The sequence below is a fragment of the Corvus kubaryi genome, unplaced genomic scaffold, assembly GCF_017639235.1.
Source record: "Corvus kubaryi isolate FWS band 111438036 unplaced genomic scaffold, C.kubaryi_AGA036_p1.0 72, whole genome shotgun sequence".
Taxonomy (NCBI): Eukaryota; Metazoa; Chordata; class Aves; order Passeriformes; family Corvidae; genus Corvus; species Corvus kubaryi.
In genome coordinates this window covers 2,906,343-2,927,422 of record NW_024582060.1, presented here as the reverse complement: position 1 = coordinate 2,927,422, position 21,080 = coordinate 2,906,343, and the positions used below count along the sequence as shown (strand labels likewise).

At 40.9% G+C, this 21,080-nt stretch overlaps 1 protein-coding gene across 3 annotated transcripts in view; it reads right to left on the bottom strand.

Moving 5' to 3' along the window:
- PTPRO (protein tyrosine phosphatase receptor type O) overlaps window positions 1-21,080 on the bottom strand; it is a 146,978-nt gene that overhangs the window by 6,993 nt on the left and 118,905 nt on the right. For 2 of the 3 annotated variants that reach the window (XM_042050324.1, XM_042050326.1), the window contains exons 15-25: window positions 20,105-20,225; window positions 18,475-18,543; window positions 14,935-15,018; window positions 11,755-11,790; window positions 10,389-10,470; window positions 9,284-9,374; window positions 8,652-8,728; window positions 6,223-6,357; window positions 4,702-4,824; window positions 3,366-3,520; window positions 1,759-1,894 (exon numbers count right to left, since the gene is read on the bottom strand). In XM_042050324.1, coding sequence (XP_041906258.1) covers window positions 1,759-1,894; window positions 3,366-3,520; window positions 4,702-4,824; window positions 6,223-6,357; window positions 8,652-8,728; window positions 9,284-9,374; window positions 10,389-10,470; window positions 11,755-11,790; window positions 14,935-15,018; window positions 18,475-18,543; window positions 20,105-20,225 — 1,109 coding nt within the window. The remainder of the gene's footprint in view (window positions 1-1,758; window positions 1,895-3,365; window positions 3,521-4,701; window positions 4,825-6,222; window positions 6,358-8,651; window positions 8,729-9,283; window positions 9,375-10,388; window positions 10,471-11,754; window positions 11,791-14,934; window positions 15,019-18,474; window positions 18,544-20,104; window positions 20,226-21,080) is intronic. The other variant, XM_042050325.1, reaches the window with a different exon arrangement.

Sequence of the window (21,080 nt, the reverse complement as noted above, 5' to 3'; positions counted from 1 at the left end):
CACGAGACCGTGGCTGTCTTTCACTTTGGTTATGGACTGACTTTTCTGAGCATTATCATCATACAGATAGATTGACCACTGTAATCCAATTTAGAATAATCTTAGTTGATGACTTTTCAATTTCAAAGAGAGAGAAGGCAATCCCTGATGAATCCTGACACTAACTTTTATGTGCACAAGGCACAGGAGCCAAGTGAATTTCAACCAAAGCAACTGTCCCCAAACCCAAGTCTGCATTTCACCCCTGTCCCCAGTGGCCTGCTGATGCCAGGAGATACCAGTATGAGTTTGAGTCATGATTCACACCACGGAAATGTCTGGATTTCCTCACACCCACTGATTTGGAAAGACTGGTTTCAATTCAGGGTATTTCCCATGCTAACCCCCTTTTTGGGCCTGTGCCGTTTGTTTTTTTGAAACTGTTCCTTGAGACATTGCCAAGTTTCCAGCATACAAGGCAACGTGGACTCAGGTGAGCTGTCAGTGGTTCCAGATTTTGTAAGGAAAAACATTTTGGTGGCCTCTGTGACTGAGTGTCAGTGTCACTTAGTGACCTCTGAGGCCCGTGGCAGCAAGAGCTCAGTAACTGCCCTTGACATCAGCCCCAGCCAGGCAATGAGGTCCTACATGAAAAAAATGAAATAAAAATAAAAAAACCAACCACCACCCTACAAAAACCCACATCACCTCTGGAGTGGTAACAGTTGCAGCTGAAATCAATCAACCATCAGGATGTTTTTTCTCTGGTGTCTACATAAGGATCTGCCTTTGGATTAATACAGTGAATTGTGATAAAAAGAGGCAGGTTGGTAGCAATGATCCAGAATAGAGTGAAAATGACTTTTTTTCATTTCCAGATGCTAGTTGTTGTGACTGCAGGTTTTCTTCCTCCTCTCCTCTTCCTGCTACAAATTTTTTTGCTTTGCTTTGGATTCAACAACCCTTGGCAACAAACGATCTGCCAGACCTAGCCTGAAAACAGGGATGGTGGCACTTCCAACTGCATGGAGATTGCCAGTTTATGCTGTGTCTAACCAAGGAAGAGTATAACAGGCATGAAATATGAAATCTTTCCCTCATGACTAGGCAAACAGGGAAGGTTTAGATGCATAAAAGCTTCTGCTTTGAAGAAAGAGCTTATGATTTCCCCCTCCCCCCAGTATATATTGTCTATATATTTTTTCTTAAAAACAGAAGAACTACCCAGTAGATATTTGGGTAGGGAGAGGGGTGAGGAGGATGTCTGGCAGACTCACAATCCTTTTGTCTGTTTTGCTCATCTGAAATTCCATTGTGTCATGAGCTCCTATGCTTGGCTGGATGATATCAACATGATACTTGAACGAGGCTGCCTGATACTGGTATCATTTCATGAGCCATTAATCCCCTCAGCAAGCCCAACTCTTTTCAGTGTGGTTTGAAAATTCCATATGTTAATCTTATTAACATATGTTGAAAATTCCATATGTTAATCTTATTAACAAATGCATTGTTTGCATATTAATTTTACAGAAGGTGAGAATAACTCATTTCCTCTGGAAGATAGTGAGATTGCAGATATATTATCAAACCCACCTATGCAGTGGATTAATAATGTGACAGTATCACAACGAAGATGAAAACCTGATTGTATCAATTCATAGTGATTTTGTCAAGTGTTCAGGGGGAACAGCAGTCACTGGACACAGACATGCTAAAGTGGGGTATGAAATGGGCACAACAATACAATGTCACAGTGCTGCAGTGAGCAGATCCTACCTCTGTCTGCACCATGGACATTCTGTAGGACCTCATGTCCGACACCAGGCCCAATATATCCACAAACTCATGGTCACGGATGTGCTGCAAGAGCCGATCCAGGGCTATGAATGTTCCTGTCCGTCCCACGCCAGCACTGCAACACACACAGACATGCATCTCATTTCAGGCTCTTCTGCAGGGGACACACAACAAAATCAGTGGCACTGCAAAGAGCAGGAGTCCTGCAGTTGCAATAATCAGAGAGAACTATTCTGAGGTCAGGCAGGCTGGTTAATCTGTGGGATTTACTGGCACACAACCCATCATCCGTTGGTTGGGCAGTGGATGCACTCACACACAGAACGTGCACGCACACCCTCATCCACCCTTAGCTGCCTGCTCTTCCTGCTGTCACTGCTCCCCTCACAAACCTCAAGAGACCCCTCTAACTCCAGGGGCTGGAGTCAGAGATACAGAGACCTGCTCAGGAGCAATGAATGCCCAGGGACAGAGGGGTCACACCTGCAGGGCTCAGTTCCACAGCTCGCCACACTGCAAAGCTCTTGGCTTGCAAAGGCGCTGCACTACTGCAGGTTGTCCTCAAAGGACAAACCACTCAGAAGAGTCTGTGCTCCAGGACTTCTGCTTTAGGAGCATGAGACAGAAATAGCTCCCACTCAGCTGAAAAATCTTCATTTTCCCCAAAGGGAAGCTTAGCAACTAGAAAAAATACACACTGCTTTCAGTTAGAGATTCTCATGCGTGTACGATTCTTTGCATTGTAATTTCACATGCGATGTTTAAGTCTGTTTTGTTTTCACTGAGTGTGGCATTAGAGGTTTTACAGAGTATCACACAGCAGCCCAACACCCTCCTACCTAGGCTGGAAGTGTGTATTATAGCAAAAGTTCTTTCTCCTCTTTTGTCATGCTTTTCCTGAAAAGGCTTGGAAGTTTTTGCAATAATGTTGAACAGTTCATCTCAGCTCAACGTGTCATAAAACAGGTCTCTATTTGGCTTTTTTTGCATTAATTTCTTAAACAAGGTCGATACAATGGAACTTCTGATGTATTAACTGGACAGATTAACTGATGCATTCATTCTGTGCCTTCTTCAAGGTTTGAGAACAATTGCTGCAGGAGTTGATCGATACATTCTTTCTTTGCCCCCCCACTAATTTTGCAGCAATGCTACTTTTAATCTATGTGGTCTAAGATGCACAGTACAGTCTAAAAATACTATCTGAAAATATCCCTCTTTGCTGCTAGAAGCATCCCAACTGAAAAAAAGAAAAAACTACCGTTGTTGCCCAGCTCTCTGGTACTTGCTGTTTTTCTTTCCCAGAATAATTAAGTACTAAATACAGGGTTTGATTTCATGATGTTATATATAAATCTCTCCTCTGTCTTATGAGCACTTTTTTTGATACAAAGACTCAGAGAACAATATTCCTCTGTGAAATTCTCCATGAGGTTACAGGGGAGAGCTGCAAAACACCGTAACACCAGAGAGAACCATCTTCAGCCAACAGGTGAGCAGAACCCATTCAAAATCTCTCCTTCTCATGGCTTCCCAACTTATTCAACATCGCAACTCGCACTTCTCCTTTTCCTGGAAGCATTTACCTGCAGTGTATGACCATGGGGCCTTTAGTCTTTGCTGATTTCTGCCTGACCATCTGTACAAACTGGAGGATGCTCTCGGCAGCGTTGGTCGTGGGGACACCGTGGTCTGGCCAGGCAGTGTAGTTAAAATGCATCACATCTTGCACCTCATCAGCCTGATGGGAGAAGCAGAACAGCAGCGTTTTCACAGAGCTGTAACAGGGTAATTACGCTCAGTCACACTGAGGGCTTTTTGTCATTTTGTGGTTTTCATTTTTTCCCCACATACAGCCTAAAAAAGTGAAGCCAGCCAAAAAAAGGGCGAAGAACAAACAGGCTATTTGATTACAAAGTGGGGAGGATATCAGGACCTCGTTATCAAATGGGTATGAACTTCCTGTTTCTGTGTTTGGGATTTGCTTTTTGCTTTTGTCCCTGTGGTAGTTCCATTTTATTTTGCTTTTGAATCAAGAACTGTTGCATTTTTCAACTTTGGGCTTTATTCATTTTTTTATTCCATTCCCTCTACTCTTCTCATTTTGCCACAGATAAAGAGCAACACTGCTGGCAAACAGTCAAGCCTGGACTCTTGAGAGATTTTCTTTTTAAGTTTTAAAGAAAAAAAAAAACAAACAAAAAACAAAAGGGAAGAAAAATCATTACGAGGGGAAACATTTAGGAAAAAACTCATTATGACAAAAAATATTTACAATGCTAAAAATTCTACTGGCTTTAGATGAAGTAAGATCCTCAACACAACACATAAGTCCTGGGCCAAAGGCTCATTGCCAGTGCACAGGTTTCTCCACATCCCCTCCTTATCCCTCAACTTTCCTTCATGAGATGGTGCTGGCAACAAGCTGATGCAGGAAACAAAGGTGGAAAGAAATGCTTGAAAGTATGGAGAGCTTTCAGTTGGAAATCACATGCTCTTGTGTGTGTTTCAATACTTCATAGGTAGATGTGATTATTGCAGAATTGCCCTTTTGAAAAATATTTTCAATTCCTACATTGGTATTTTCAAGTCTTGACTAATTTATAGCAAGAAGGTGTGCCTGAGATACAGAAAAGAAGAAATTCACACATTTGTTGTCAGTAATTACTGGTACCACAGAAGTGCCCAGAGCTCTGGTACTACTTTTGTTTCAGCCTTGCACTTTGGTGAGAAATTCAGAGACAACAATTTTAGGGGAAAGTTTTGTGATTTGGCCGTTTGCCTGTGTGGAGTGAGAGTAAGGACATAGATCTCTCTTAGGTGTTTTCCACTGAATGCCAGAAACAGGCAGAAGTTAAAGAAAAGGCTGGACTGAAATCACTCCCACTCCTCTGGCAGGGCCACGCGAAGCCTCTCACTCACGTAGCTAATTCGGAAACCGCGGTACACCGAGTCCGTGTGCTCCTCCTCGCTCAGCATCTCCACTGTGATATCCCCATAGGCAACAGGATCTTCTGTAAAAGGCCAGTAGTGATCACATTTCACCTGAAGGGGAGGGAAATCCAGGCATATTTGTATTTATATAAAGATACACACATAGAAAGAAACACAAGCAAAGGGATACAGAACATCACGTTTAGCAATGCCTACACTGGTGCTCACATGCTGCTGCAATAAGAGGTAATTTATCCTGCAGTGAGCTCCAGTCTGACCATTCCTGTTTAATTGTGGCCATCAGCTGTATATTAGTTTTCAGAAGGGCAGCTTTAGTACAGTGAAGAATAGAAGAAGAGTGCCTTTTGTTACTTTTCCTGATATAATAGGTCTAAATGGAGCAAAACACTGGGAAAGACAGTGTCCACACAGGCCCCCCCAAATTATATTCCAAATATTTCTGTTACAGTATCAAGGGAAAATACAAAGCACAAAACCTGTCTTCTGTAATTATTTAAACTTAAGAGTGCAGAATCACAGAATTCCTGAGGTTGGAAGGGACCCCTGGAGGTTATCCTGTCCAACCCCCTCCCCTCTCAAGCAGTGTCACCTAGAGCCAGCTCTAGACCATGTCTAGGTGACTTTGGAATATCTCCAAGGATGGAGACTCCACAAGCTCTGGGCAGCCTGTGCCAGTGCTCAGTCCTGCTCACAGCAAATAAGTGTTTCCTGACTTCAGAATGAATTTAATGTGTTTTTTTTAATTTGTGCACATCACTTCTTGACCTGTCACTGGGCAAGTCACCACTAAAGGCGTCCCTTGTCTCCGTTCCCTCCCCATCAGGTACACAGTGACAAGATCCCGGGAGCCTTCTCTTTTCCAGGATGAAGAGTCCCAGCTCTCTCAGTCTCTCCTCATGTAAGAGGTGAGGCTTCCTAATAAAGTCAGGGGAGGTAAAAAGGCAGAAAAGGTCAAAGAAGGTCAGGGATTGTCAAAGAGGGTTGAGGAAGGTTAAAGAAAGTTAGGGAAAGTCAAAGAACATCAAAGCAGGTCAAAGCAGGTCAAAGGTGGTCAGGGAAAATCAGGGAAGGTTGAAGAAGGTCAGGGAAAGTCAAAGAATGTGAAAGAAGTTCAGGGAATGTCAAAGTAGGTCAAAGAAAATCAAAGAAGGTCAGAAAAGGTAAGAAGGGGTCAAAGAAGGTCATCAAAGGTCAAAAAGTTCAAAGAAAGTTGAAGAAGGTCAGGAAAAGTCAAAGAAGGTGCACCAAGTCAGGGAAGGTCCAAGAAGGTCAAGGAAGGATAAAGAAGCTCCAGGAAGGTCAAAGGAGGTCAGGGAACATCAGGGAATGTCAAAGAAGGTCCTGAAATGTGAAGGTAGATGCCATTCCAGGGCTGGTGGTGCTGGTGCTGCCTCATGATCAGAAACAATGCAAAGACATTCACTCAGCACAAAAGAGCTGTTTTCAGGGTAGTTTCTTTCACACCACATACAAGATTTTGTTACATACCCGTCTTTTCTCATTGCACTGAGTGAGCATGACAATAATTTGTGATTTTTGCTGGAGAACCATCTTCCAAAAATCATTCCTAGTTTCTGGCAGTGGTCCTTGGGTTGCAATGTATTCCTGCGGTGAATTATAACCCTAAGAGACAAAGAGATAGGTCCTGCTTACCAACATGGTTACTGCTTCAGAACACGTATTTTTCAGATTTTTTTTAGCTTGCTCAAGTTCAATTTGTAGCTCTAAAAGTGACTTCTAATATAAAGAAATCACTATTCTTTTTTGTATTTATTTGTGATGACAACTTCTGCTAGCTTTTGATGCTCCCAAAGTATATGCAATCTAAAGGACAGAAGATGAAGCTGTTACCATACAAATCATTTGCCCAGAGAGCAGAAAAGGCAAAAAGTGAGTAATAAGAACCCTAAAAGGGAGTTCCAGCTCCTTACAGATTATGTAATTTTTGGTAATTTTGTTTAGTTACAGATGCCCAATCTGCTTATCTCAAGCAGTAACTGTGGTGATTTTCAGTCACTGGTGTCAATGGAACAGGATTATATGCAGGTGTTTATGTCATAAGGACTTAAATTAATAAAACATTAATTAGAATTCTGCTTAAAATAATAGAGAAAATGCTGAGTCAATGCTCTAAACAGCTGCCCAGATGCTTCATATCCATGTGTTCCCTCTCCTATCCCCATGAACATGATTTTAGTTGGAAAGACTCCTTTCTCCTCTCCAAAACCAAAAGACTGCTATTAAGACTATAATAAAAGACCACAGAATGACCCTTTTGGCATCTGCTATTACCCTATTTGCTGAGATTGTATCATCAAAATTGCATTTGGAAAGTTGTTTTATATTCCTAGCAAGAGCAAAAAATCCATCCAACACACAGCATGATCCCATGCAAATTGGGCAATTTCTGTGCCACCTCAGTACGTGGCTCATAAAATTATTTGTGATTTGGGAGCACTTCCCATAAATGGCTTCCTCCAGACATCTCTACAAATCAGCTCAATCTGAGTTTTCATACTACACAGAATTTGCTGCCTGTTTGTCTGCGTGGGCTGTGTCTGACCTAAGTGACAAATCCCTGTTAGCACAGGGACACAGATCAGCGCTGGTTTCTGTGTTTGGAGGCAGGGACTGAGCGGAGAAGTGATCGTCAGGAAAAGCCCAGCTTTAATATCACATGTTTATCCTGGTTTCCCTGGTCAGCACTGTGCTATAAGTAGAACTAAAGAGATGCAAAGCAGAAATGAATTCTGAAAAGGACTGCTACTTAAGGTCCTATTATCCACAATCCCACGTCACAGAAGTTTCCTGAGCTGTGCACAGTGCTTTTGAATCCTGGAACGTTTTTCTTTCCTGATTCTCTGTGAGCTCAGGCACTTGCAGTGTGAGTGCTCAGGTTCATGCTCTGGACACAGAGAAGCCAACTACAGACACTTGGCTCAACAGTGCACACTTGGGCAATGCCACAGTGACAGAGAAGCTGCTCCACTGACTCATCCGGGGGCTCCTCCTTTCTCCGTAAGGCTCGCTCAGCTCTCTCCAGCACAGGCTGGGCCAGCTCTGTCTACAGCAGGACTGCAAAAATTTGTCTGTGATCCCCAAGGGAAAGGCCTTTTCCTGAAGGGCTGCTGTGGTGCCCTGCCTCCTCTCCACACAGAGCAGCCCAGTGAATGTTGCTCTCCAGCTCACAGCACAGGGGCGACCAGAGGGGCAAACCTTTGTGGCAGCGGCAGAGATAAGCCCAAGTGACTGCATGAGCTCAGGGGAAGAGTGGAGAGAACTGAAGAGGTTTCAGCCAACCCCCAGTGTCAAAATATTTGGCTACAGCTCTGTCTGAACTTTAATTATCCTGAAACTGTGGGTGCTACCCCCGGTAAGTGGCTGTTCCCTGCCAGGTGGAGGGAGGCCCAGGGGAAGCACCAGAGACGAGGCAGAAAGCAGAAGTTCTCTCCACACACCATATGGGTTGTGTGTGCATTTTGTGCATTTGGAGTGTCTGGCTTAGCCCTCTTTTCCGTGTGCAGTAGAAATCTAGAAAAATTTCTCTTTTAAAGGTTTATGTTTTACCTCGCTATCTTAAAAGGCCACCGAATCATTTAACTGCCCTAATGAGTTAAATGATAAACTTAATGAGTTTCCTGCTCATTTCCCTACCAGTCCAACCAAAATTTCGCAAAGATTCACAGCTCACCCAGTGCTACTGTGGCAAAATTCTGCCAAAAATCTTCCCCCTTCACCCCTTTTTCTTCCCTTTCTTTTTCTTGGTGGCTGCTCCCTGTGGGCAAAATAGCTGGAAGCTGAAGGAGATGCTGAGAACATGACTGAGCTTCCAGGAGATACTGTGCTATTCTCAAGGGCCATGCTCTGACTGGTGTGCAGGACACTGAAGTCCACACTGACCAGACCTCTGTACTCACAGGGATGTAGTTGGCATTAATGTAGTCAGATCCCTCTTCTTCATTCATTGAGACTAACCGGACACGACTAAAATCATCTGTAAAAGGAAAAAAAAATTAGAAAAAAACTGCCTCTCAAACCTGGCACTCATCTCTAGGCAAAACTAGGCAAAATTTAAATCAGTCCTATAGGAATGGCAAAAAAAAAAATCTATTAAAATCTTAATAAATTTTAAAAAAATCTATTAAAAAATAGAAAATTCTCGTATTTACCAAGAGAGCAACATCTGCTTCAGCAAACACTACATGGACACACCATCACTACTGCTCTGCAAACACCCCCTCCAAGTGCTGTCCCTTTGGGCTCCCTTAGGTTTCATTAAAATCGTAAGAGAAATACAGTAACACTACTCAGTAGCATAAGAGACCTTATGTTTCTCACCTCCAAACTCTTGCCACAATAAACATGTCCAGGAAGCTAGATCTATTCAAAGCTAACAAAAAACATCTCTTGCCTGGTTCTCTGTAAGAGCAGAATTGTAGAACAGGCTTTTATCAGTCTTAGAAAATCCCCTGATTCTCCAATTTTCTTATTAAAACTCCTCTTGCCCTCTCTAGGGATTTTAGCAGGATTTAGTGTGTGTTGTACTTACATGGCAGGATATTTGTGTAGCGATTTTTACAGCGATTCATGGGGAGATCAGCAGCAAAGTGGGGTATGTCAAGCCCAATCAGTTTTAGCTCCTGAGGTAACAGCAAGGAAAATGCCAAGGTCAGCCTCAAAAACACTCGGAGAATAATTTTTTGTGAAGTGATTACTTGTGGCAGGTACCAGACAGAAAATGCTCATAAATCGCTTCATAAATTGACAGCAGGGCTACACTGATTTTCCTTATTTGATGCCTCTGAGTTGGGCTCTGAGCAGCTGGAGAGCAGTGCTGAGGTTTGTCCTGCTGATGTTCCAACACATGGCTGCCATCCCTGCTGTGACAGAGAATTGCTCCTCCCTACCCACGCTCAGCCAAAACACTGCCATGCCAGTTATTTCTGTGGTGGTCATCCCTTAAAGGGGCTTCTTCAAGTCCTCAAGTGGCTTTCAGTCTTGGGGGAAAAGCTTGGAAGATCTTTCTAGTCATTATCTTCAGTAGTTACATATAATATATGAGCATCAGAGGAATTTGCTGTCAGGGAGGGATCATGGTAACACCCTGAGAGTCCTCCCCGCTGCCTTTCCATGTTTAAATCTTTGGGAAACAGCCCTAGGCCAGGGATGGGGTTTAGTTTTATACTACTAAGCTGACTTTAAATTCTGGGTAATTAAGAAAATGCACCTGAACTTGTCTTAGAGAAATCTCCTTGCCCTTAAAGAGATTTCTGATGCTACTTCCTCATTTCAACACTTCCTCTCAAATTAAGGGCATTAAATATATAAAATAGAGCCATTTAAATCCCAAATTTACTTCAGGTTGCCAGCATGTCCTAAACTTAAAGCAAGTCAGTTTTTCTGGCAACTAACTCAAATTGAATGTGATGAGCCACTCCAATCAAGTATACTAAACGCAGGCTTTTAACACCAAACACCACCACCACCACCAAACTCGACTTATAAATTCTGCAGAAGAGGAAGAGAAGCCCAGGAACACCACACATCAACCAACACAGAGCACCCAGCAGCATGCCACGCAAACTTAACATCTTGAAAAAGCTGATCTGGGTATGGCAGGTAGCAGAGGGCAGAACCCTCAGAGATTTATTTACCTCAAACTGCAGAGAAAATTTATAATCTGAATCTTTGGCCATATCCTTGATGTATCCATCGAAATCGTCCAACTGGACAGGGCTTTGAAAGAAAAATACACAGAAATTAAGTTAAAAACCCAGGTTTTTTCCTACCTTTTATTTCTTTCCCCCAGAATACTAGCAAGTCATAAATATCTGTTTGGAACTGTTAATGCTAGAAAGAAGTAAGGATGAAGAACCTGGTGGTTAAGGGCCATCAAATGGTGGGTGTATTGCCCATTCCTTGTATCATAATGGCACCAGAAAGAGAGGCTGGGGGCTGCTGACCCCTCTGGGTGCCTCAGTGGAGCAGTGCTGATGATAGTAAGCACTGTGGTTTGGAGGCTGGGCTTGTTCTACCCACAGGCAACCACTGTTCTGAGGGGCCCATACACCCTTCCTGTGATCAATCAGTGGTCCCTGAACTGCTTTTACAGGTGGGTATGTCCCCAAGGGCTTTGCTCATGCAGCAAAATGGATTTCATATTTAGGCTTTGGGGGTTTTTTTCACAAGTTCCACCTAAAAAAAAAATCCCCTAAACCAGCACTTTGGATGTCACTGCCCTGCCTGCTTTCTCTGCTGGCTTTGGGAGCTACACACATTTATCAGAAGTCAAACTGTCTTCCCAGAGAGATGGTGGCTAAAGAAGGTGGTACATAACTATACAAAACCATGGAGAGCTTCAGTAGGTATGAATTAGCCTTGATTTAGTGACTCCCACCTTTCCACACTTTTTTTGCCAGGTGAGATCTATCTGTTAGTCAGGCACAGCCCCTGAACATAACACAGAAATAATTAGGCTGATGCTCCGAGTAATGAAACACAGGTAAACAGCTTCTCTCACCTAATTACCATACTCTAATTTACCAGCTACTGAAGCATGTACACAGCAATCTTCTCATTTACTTTGAGGCAATATGTCCAAAGGAACCTGTCTTATCAGCACTTAATTACTCCTGCTTACCAGCTACCATTAATGATCTAATGTTCTAGCAACAACTGTAATGAGAGCCCCATGTCAAGAGGGAAATATCACTACAAACAAATGCATCCCAGTTTTTTCACCATTTACAATTTTTAACTGAGGATAAACTCTGTTGAAATCACTAAGTTGGATAATTGATAATTCTCCCTGATGACTAATTTTATATGTTTTACTACAATTTGTTGAGCAGAATTGCTTTTGTCCAATTATTGTTTGTTTTCTGCCTTCAGATACTGCTCTTGGGATAGGTCTATGGAGAAGTTTTCTATATCTGTAACTGCAATACCACTATGCCATCTAATCCATAATGCATATTTAGTCTAAGACTTATTCCTTTACATATCAAAGAAGTTACATACTTGGTCAGCTTTCTCTTCTTTAATCCATTTTTACTCCTGTAAAATAAAAGGAAGTGTTTTTCATTCATTAAGCTATTGTACAGCTTTTATTCAAAGACAGTACTGATTTAAGAATGTGTATTTTTTCATCATACTCCAGAGGAGATTGGTGATAATAACTTGGACAATTTTAAGCTGATAGCAGCATTTCTGTCGACTCCAATGGGATGAATATCCCATTCTGTGCCTGAGAATGACCTGCCGATGAAAAGGAAAATCTGTGCCCAGCAAAAGCAATGGGTCCCCTGTAAATCCTGGCCCACTGGCTTTGGGTGAGCTGGGGCTGAGCCCCCAGGGCCTGAGCCCAGCTGAGCCTGGAAATGGATGTCAACACTAGAGAGCAATTGGGAATGAGAAGCTTCTGTCGGGTAAAGGGACAAGACCACCACTTGCAACTTCAAGAAAAGGTGAAGGAAAAAAGAAAGGGCCTGTCTCATAACCTGCTTATGATGATCAATGAAGACAATGGCAAATATCCTACTGACCTCACCAGGACTCAAGCTTAAACCTTAGATAATTTAATTGCCTTTAACAGCTGGAGGTAATTGTGCCAGTCACGTGAAACAATGATTTATAAGTGATATAATTCACTAGCAACAGCTGTGAGCAGGTTTTTGAGTGTGTTAAGCAGTAAAACCCAAAGGATCAGACTTAAGAACTGCCCTACACCAACTACCACCACGTGGTTTTTTGGAGGGGGGTGTGTGCTCATTTTGTTGTTGCCACCAGGCAGTTAAGCAAACATTAAGATTAAATACACGAAGCAAGCACCCTGGAATAACTTGCTAGAGGTCTAAAACTACTGATCTCCTCTCTTCAATCAGCCACAGAGGACAAACAGGTTCTTGCTTACTCAGAAGGAAGTTTAGTAGGATCAATTTTTAATTCCTGGGCATTAAACAGTATCTGTTCATTTTTCACATTATAATGATGCTATTTTAAATTTTATGGTGATATGAAAATTATTTCTAGATCACTTGGTTCACAGCTTCAATTAGTAAATTAAAGGAGAAGACTAAATTCTAAATAATGAAAATATACAGAAAGAAATAATAAGAAGTGGAGTATTTTTATTTTTCTACCCTGTTTAGACATTATATTAAAAAAAAATAACCGTTTACTTTCCAAAATTAATTTCTACAAAACATTCAGTTTCTGGAGCAGCCACAACCTCTAGTAATTTTCTTATTTTATCAAGGTACATTTCCATTTAGACGAGGAGCTTTGCCTGCAGAATTAACAAGAGCTACAGCAATACCAGCTTTATATTAATGTGGAGATTAAATATTATAAATCTCTTCAGCCTATCATGTTATCTGTACATTCATATGTACTGTACACATAAACTAGTAGTATTTATTTTCCATCTTCAAAGATTTTTTTCCAATGAAATCTTAAAGTTAATTCCACTAAATTATTCAACACATGTCTACCCCCTGTGACTATGGTAAACCTTTTAATGCTGGGCACATAAGAATTAATTTGAAAAGGAAAAAAATACCTAAATGCTCTTTATGATGGGAATGCTTCTAAGAACGCTTCTCCAAGGAACACTTCAAGAGGCAATAAAACAAATGATTGACATACATTTCTCAGCAAGAATTTCGTGTGCTTTGATAGCCTCAAGAGGCCTTTGTTAATTCTTAGCATTGCAATTGTTTCCTGAATGTTCATAAATATTTTAAACCAACTTGTGTGCAAAACAAAGACATTTGAAACATTAGCTGGTGTTTCATCTGTTATTCCATTTACTCTACAGATTAAAAGACAAAGAGAGGGGATTAATCTCATCTCATTCCACTTCAGCTCCTGTAAACTTAACCATCTAGACTAAAATAAGGAGAAGAGGAAACCTCTGAAGAAAGATATGCATCTGGAAAGGTGAGTTAATATGTAATAAAAGAAAAAAGGCAGAGGGGCAAAAGAAGATGACAACTCTTTGCAGCAGTGCCATCCACAGTGGCCACCCTGGGCTTCTTGACCATTAGAGAGCTAAGAGAGATCAGTGTGACCTCCAAAATAACAATCACCTGCTTGCCTGACCCTCCACCGCTGAGTTTACACCAGGCAAGTTCCAAGTCAATATAACATGAACCTTGGAGAGGTGGGGAGGACCCTTCAGCGGGGTGTGTGTGGCGAACATGCTGTTTTCCTGAGAGAAGAAACGGACCTTTCTTTACTTACATAAACAGTCTCATTTCTAGGCCCACTGAAAATTCAGATGGGTTTTTCTACAGACCCACTGTAACTCAAGGAAAATCAGTCTCAAAAGTCCCTATGCTGAAGATGTTGATGTGGGCTTGCCAGGGCTTTGGTGCCACATGGTCAGACAAGGGAGAATCTTTGGGAAAAAAAATCTTAACCTCATTACCACCTTTTTTTGTAAAACCCTCTAACTTGGACTCAAGACCATCAGGAACTTCAGTTTCTTTATAGGAATTAAGCATTTTTGGATCCTAATTATAATTATTTGTTAAATGGTTTGTAAAACAGTTCTGCTTCTAAGTAGATGAGTGGCTTTGTCAGGTATTTTCAAAAAAAACAATCAGTTGTTTATTAAGTCCTTATAAATTATTTAAAGACTGAAGTATTAAATATACACACATATACAATGAGATGTGCTCACAGTGACCCTATTTTTACTCTTTGGGACTCCTAATTGTATCGACTGTCAGTGAACTGGTTGTTTCAAAAGCAGAACTTTTACTGATGTCACGAGAGCTAAGAGCACCTTTAAAAAACAAATGTATTTGACATCACACACCAAACAGGTGGGGCACGATCAAGCAGCAGCAGCAGTCAGTGCCAGGCAATGAACATGTAAATAACCAGGACAGAAGAAGCCAGGACTTATAATGAAGCAGCAAAATTTGCAAAGACAACAATGAGATGGATACGATGACCACTGTAAGATTAGCTTTTTAATACCAAAATGGGTCGGAGCATAAACAGACAAACCAGATGAAGCAGGGTAGCAAATACTTTGATACCCACATCCTCGCCAGTCCATGTTCTAGTACAAGAAAATTAAATCTTCAAAAGCTTTGACCCGTTTGAAAACAAAGGTATCACACATTTTTCATGTAATAGAAATTCACATTGTTTACACACTGCATATGGAAAAACAAGTAAATCACTTACCAAGGATTAATATAAAATGCCAAAAGATAATCAGTCCAAAGGCATGAGGGTAGCAGAGTTAGGAAAGCAAATACACTTCTACGCCTGTGAGCATTAATAAATAACATACATAAAGATGAAAAAGTGAGGAGAGTTAGTAAGACAAACAGAAATCAGGAGATCAGCAAATTCTATTTTAAAAATCAGCTAAAGCCATAAATCCTACTTCTTACTTACTTCCTAAAAATATTATTAGCATCCCTAGAATTTTTACTCCTCAACCTGACACCCTCTGCAGGATTTTCAGCTATCCGACACAAAATTCTATATGGTCAAAATAAGTATGTCGTATCATATTGATTCAGGCCCGTTATTCTCAATCTTCAGAGAGTAAAATGAGTAGGAAAATAACATCAACAGATTTCCAGCCGTTGCATAGGTGCTATTAAGCCTGTTCTCTGATGTTCTGAGATATTCAGTACTGACATGGTTTGTTTTTATCACATACAGCTACAATAATCTCCCACGTTTGTTCCTGCAAGTGATCCTGTGGATATCAGAAGATCTATACCAGAGATAAATTCAGATGCTTCCAATATCTCTTAATATCCTCTACTGAGTCAGATTTCTCAAGACATCCATGTAACATTTTGTAGAGTGCTTTAATTGCTCTCCTAGGTTTTCCTCTAAACATTGCTTGAACAGTTCTTCTAACTGTGGTTTGTATGAATAACTACTCACAGCAGATTTTACTGTGGCTAAAGAAAATATGAGTACAAAATTATTCTAAACTTCTGTATTTGCAAGTTGTTTACCAGTTTCTGCTGTGCATTCATTGAGGAAATCCACTCAGGCCTGTTCTACCTCTTGGTGAAATGGGCTTCAGGTACTTTGTAAATATGAAAAACTCATGAAACTTAAACAAACTTGGCTCCAGTAGAAGGATTTTTTTTTAGCCAAATATACCCTCAGTGTGCTTTTTCCCCATCAGAAAATCTTCTGCCTTAAAAGTGATACCATCCTTCTGCAGCTGTTCTAAAGAGGAACCACAAAGTTAAATTTACTTGTTCAGTACTCTTGGCTCTTATGAAGCTGGCAGATACTGTGTTTTTCCTGATAAATAAGTCATGTCAAGCGTAATCATGTCTAATCTCAATTTTCCAACCAGTGAGGAAATCTTCTGCCCATGCAGTGAAAACTCCAAGTCATGCTTTAGTGAGTTTTGCTGCTGTAGAGGAAATGGGCAGTGCAGTTTCTGCAGGGCACCTTCCCCAGGCATGGGCAGGGACTGTGTGGTCAGCCAGGAGCAAGAGCCCTTTCTGGTTAATCATACACCACAACAGCTGCACAATCTGAGCCTTAAGGCTCATCTGTTGTTTGAGTTTCTATGGGACTCGACTGAGGAGGAAATTTGGGTTTCCATGAACAGATCTCTGGTGCCACAGAGGTTTCCATTAGGCTCAGAAGAGAGAAGTGATGATGTTGCTGGAATACTTCTCCTCCCTTTGAGAAACTCCACGTGAGGCTTTTACTTCCTCTTGCCTACAGAGGCAGAAGGAATTATTCAAGCCTGGGATTCTTTCACTGTCGATCCTCGCAAGAATTTTCCGCGTTTTATCAAATCACAGGCTAACATACTTGCAAACTGATTTATATTCACAGACTAGGAGCTCTGACAGCTAAACCAATTGATTTTATTCAACATATGAAAAATTTGGAACTGCCCAATAAATACAGTACTGTTTTTCTGCAATTATGCAGTCTTTCACATCCTGCTCAGGTGTACTGAAGAACTTAATTAAAAGAAACAGACACAGAGATTGCTCAAGTTCTGAAAACTCTGCTGAGCTGAGCTTCCCTTAGGAGTGGATCTACCCATAGCTCCCTTACTAGATCCCTGGAATGAGTCCAAGCAAAAAGGGTTTTTTAATCCTGTCTGTCTTCAGGGCCGTATTTCCCACCTGGCTGCCTTGATGGACTGTGAATCTGGTCTTGACATTAGACAACAGAGGCACACAGAACAACCACCAGAGAAGTAAGGACCATAAGATAAGCACACACTGCCTTCACTTACACAAAATTTGTGGAGGTATTAAGCAGGAATGCTGTCCTCAGTTCATATTTTTATAACTTCATTTATGTATGTATACATATATGCATACACACACACACACACACACATATATACTAAATCAAGCAACAAGAACCTTTACTTTCACATCCAAACCTATTCATTCCCTCCCCATTAAAAAAAAAGCACCTTTTATGATTTTAATAACATCTGTTGCTAGTTTAATAATTTCATTCAAGCTTGGCTATTTAATTAACATGAGTGTTTGATCTTCTGCCTTTTTTCCCATTAACAGAGTCCAAGCAAGAGAAGCTGAGGGATGGTTTCATTTGTACTGCATACAGCTGGCTGCTATTAAAGCGAAACCAAGCAAGTGAATCCTGTTTAATATCCAGTTAATTAGCAGCACAGTGAGATATTGACAAGATTTGCTGGGCTTGTTAGTTCAGTTTGCAGGCTTATTAGCAAAAGGCTTGTTGTGCTGCAGTGTCATTCCATTTAATCCCAGCCTTGTTGGCAGGCTGTGTCCTGTGAGATCACGGAAAGCAGTTCCCTGTGCACCAACTTTTCTTTCCAACTTCTCAGCAGTCAGCAAAGCCAACCATGGGTGTAAAACCAAGGCACTTCTTCTGACCTGCTGGAATGGGGCTGATGTCATGCTTGTACGTATCTGTGTTTGGACTCGCCTTGAAAGGGAAGAAGTTTTTGCAGAGATTGCTAACAACAGAGCAGCAAACCTTAGGTCTGTCATTACCACTCCTCTGATTCTCAAAATAGGAATGGAAATGACCACAATGGTGCCAGTCAGGTAGCTCTCAGAGCCTTTTACTTCTATAAAAGCTAACCCTACAGACTTTCTTTGCTCAAATACTTCTCTTCAGCAGATGGTGACAGTGATGATTTAGAGTCCATAGTCAGTGCCTGCAACTCTTGCAGGTGATTTTCTAGACTAGCAAGGTATGTTTAGGGGATTTTTTTTTGTTAGTTTTTTTCAACAGCACTGAACATTAAGTTACAGTATATACTTGAGTTGGCTTGTCCTTGTCTTGTCATGCAAGGAAATATTAATTAATGGCACTGCATGAAGACAGTTGGTAATTAGTCATCTACAAATAAGCTTACTCCTGGATGTAAATATATGGAAGTGCTAATGGGTTTATAGATCAACTTTCTACAGTTGTGTTATTTTAGGAAATATGTCTGTAAGAGAAAGGAAGAAAAATATCCTCCCAAAACACATCTATGCAACTTGGCTGACATGTATGTACATCATTGCCTACTAAAAATAGCAGGTGACAGAACGCATTTCTTCAGTCATCACTCAAGAAACAAAACACATTCAAGGGATAAAATACTAAATTAACAAGCATAGCAGTTTTATCCTAAAGAGGGACAGCAATGACATAAAAAATAAGCACTTTAAGATTACAGATAACATTTGCCAAGAAGCAGAGATGGGGAAAAACATAAGTTTTGCTTCAAACACTCACCAGTTATAAGGGAGCTTTCCATCTCTCTCTAAAGATGCAAAATTCACAAAGGTTCCAGCCCCGCACTCCCTGTTCCAGGAAGACCATGAGGTAAAAAGTTACTATTTTTGGATTCACAACACTTGCAAAGAGCTTGATTTAACAGAGAACTCTTGGAGTTGCAGGGAAGTGCTGAACACTCACATCTGTGACTAGGTCTGAGATAATCTGTAATAAACATAACTAAAACCCCTCACCATGATTGTACAAAACCAATAAACGTTCAACACCACCTGAGATCAAACTACCTAAAAATGCTTCAAAAGAATGAAATTCTCAAATAAACCTTAGCTGCTGTGCAGATTTGTGCTTTCCACAGCCTGGCTCTAGCAATGGTTTCTGGCCTCAGTACACATGTTAAATATTTACCTTTCTATACTAAATATTCACTGCTCCAACTCTAAGGAGAAGTTGTTTAATTGTGTCCTTTTTACAGGGTAATTACAGGTAATTTTGAGTTAAGAAAATAACTGTAGGGAAAAGAAAAAAAAAATCCTGAATAACATTCTAGTAGTGACAAGTCTATTATTTTCAGCTATGAATTATAAACTGACTTGACTATTTCCTTGATTTAAGCAAACAATTGCTTGCAGCTTCTCACTGGATTTATTTTTTGAATTTCCTTCTGGGCTGTTTATCTTCTGCGGCTAGAAGCAGTGATGAAGAGAAAAAGCTTTGGGCTGCCTGCACAGCAATTAAACAGGAAAGAGAATTAATTTAGCTGGGATTTTCGCAGAGGCAGTTACATGTGAAAGGAACAAGCCACGTAATGTTTTCTTGAAAAGATAACCTGAGAAATGTGTGTAATATGGTCATCTGTTGCATGGAATACATAGCCAAGACACAGCACACAAAATGCAGCATCTGCTAGGTTGTTCAGTGCATGATGTTTTACAGAAGTTTTTTATTCACATGAAATAATTTCCTTTCTTGACTTAGTACAGTAAATTAATATAAAATATATTACATAGATTATGAAAGGACCAAGACTCTGTGACACCTTCAAAACCAGCAGGTAAACCAAATACCTAGGGTTTGGGGAAACTTCCACAGCTCACACAGGCCATAGCAACCCACATTAAAGTGAACTGTGGCAGGCAAGATCACCTAGGAAAGGAAATTGCATTTCAATATTCAGTTACAAATGATTGGTGCAGACTGGCTAATGGTGAGAGAGAGACTCTCTAGAAAATGTTATCTGTTGATATGGAAAAATCTCCTGTTCCAAACCATATCAAAGACTTGCAAAGCATCTTGATGTCCTGCTCATGCCCAGGTGCCTGAGATCCTAACTGTAATTTATGTTCCTGACACAACCCTTTTGTAATAAGTGATTGCACTCCTTATGGACTCAATGCTGCAGAGCTCAAAATGAGACAAAGGTTGAGGCTTGTAAGTCAGGTCAAGAGTGAAAGCAGATAGAAGATGTGCTACCCTTCAAAAGCAGCAAAACAACTCTTCTGAAGACATCCTGTTCACAAGCCTCTCAAGTAGCACCCACACACAAAAGCACTCCCAGCTGAAACTATGGTCAGGATGTGTTTGTTGGTGTCTGAATTTTTTTTTGTAATTACCATAAATCTGGACTTACCTGGCCATTTGTAGGTGTTTTCTCCTGAGCACAACAAGAGTCACCAGCAGCAGCCCAATCAGGAGGATACTCAGGATGGCCAACACGGAGATTACCACTACATTGGGGTTCATCTCAGTGACTGTGCATACAGAAAATGACTCTCAGTTACTCAGTTCAGGAGTACTGACAGTTTTGTTCTGTTTTGTTTTCCCCCGAGTTGTGATAATGCTATTTTTTTAAACTTATCTCAAAGAGCCTGGAGTGTTAGAGAGAGAAAAATCTACCACAGGAGATAAAGGCAGAGTTTGAGTAGCTATTGCTCTTAGAGAACTTCTTTGGGGAAATAAATTACTTTGCTCTGGAATTTTTGCTAAACTTTGGCATGTTCTGATTTATTATTTTTTTCCGTTTTAGCTGACATTTATAATACAAGAGCAAATGGTGAAGGCAATACAAAATACAGATATTCATCATCTACATCTCCAAAGCACATTTCTGCTCTGAAGTTGTTCTTCAACAATAATCAGTACTTTTTCTGACCCAGAAGCAAAATAATAAGTTGGGGCTCTGTAATATTCTGGGTTGAAATTGGTTAATTACTCTGGAAAATGACATGCCCAGGGATCCTCCATCAGGAGCATTTTGGCTGTGATGATGAAGATCCTGCAGAGGCCTCTCTCCTCTCTCACTTCTTTGCTGAATGCACAAAACCTTAACAGCTTATGAATGTGATTTTCCTCTTGTTTGGGCTTGAATGAGAAAACATCCTTCTCCATGAATATCATCAAGCAGTACCCTGATGTTTAGTACTGACACCACAAACTACGTCCCTGATTTCTAAAACCCAGCACAGAACTGAGGCCCTCTTTTACACTCTTCCAAGTCAACCCCCTAGTGGGGACTTTCCTAAGGACCTTCCAAAGCTGCTCCCCCATCCCATCCCATCCCATCCCATCCCATCCCATCCCATCCCATCCCATCCCATCCCATCCCA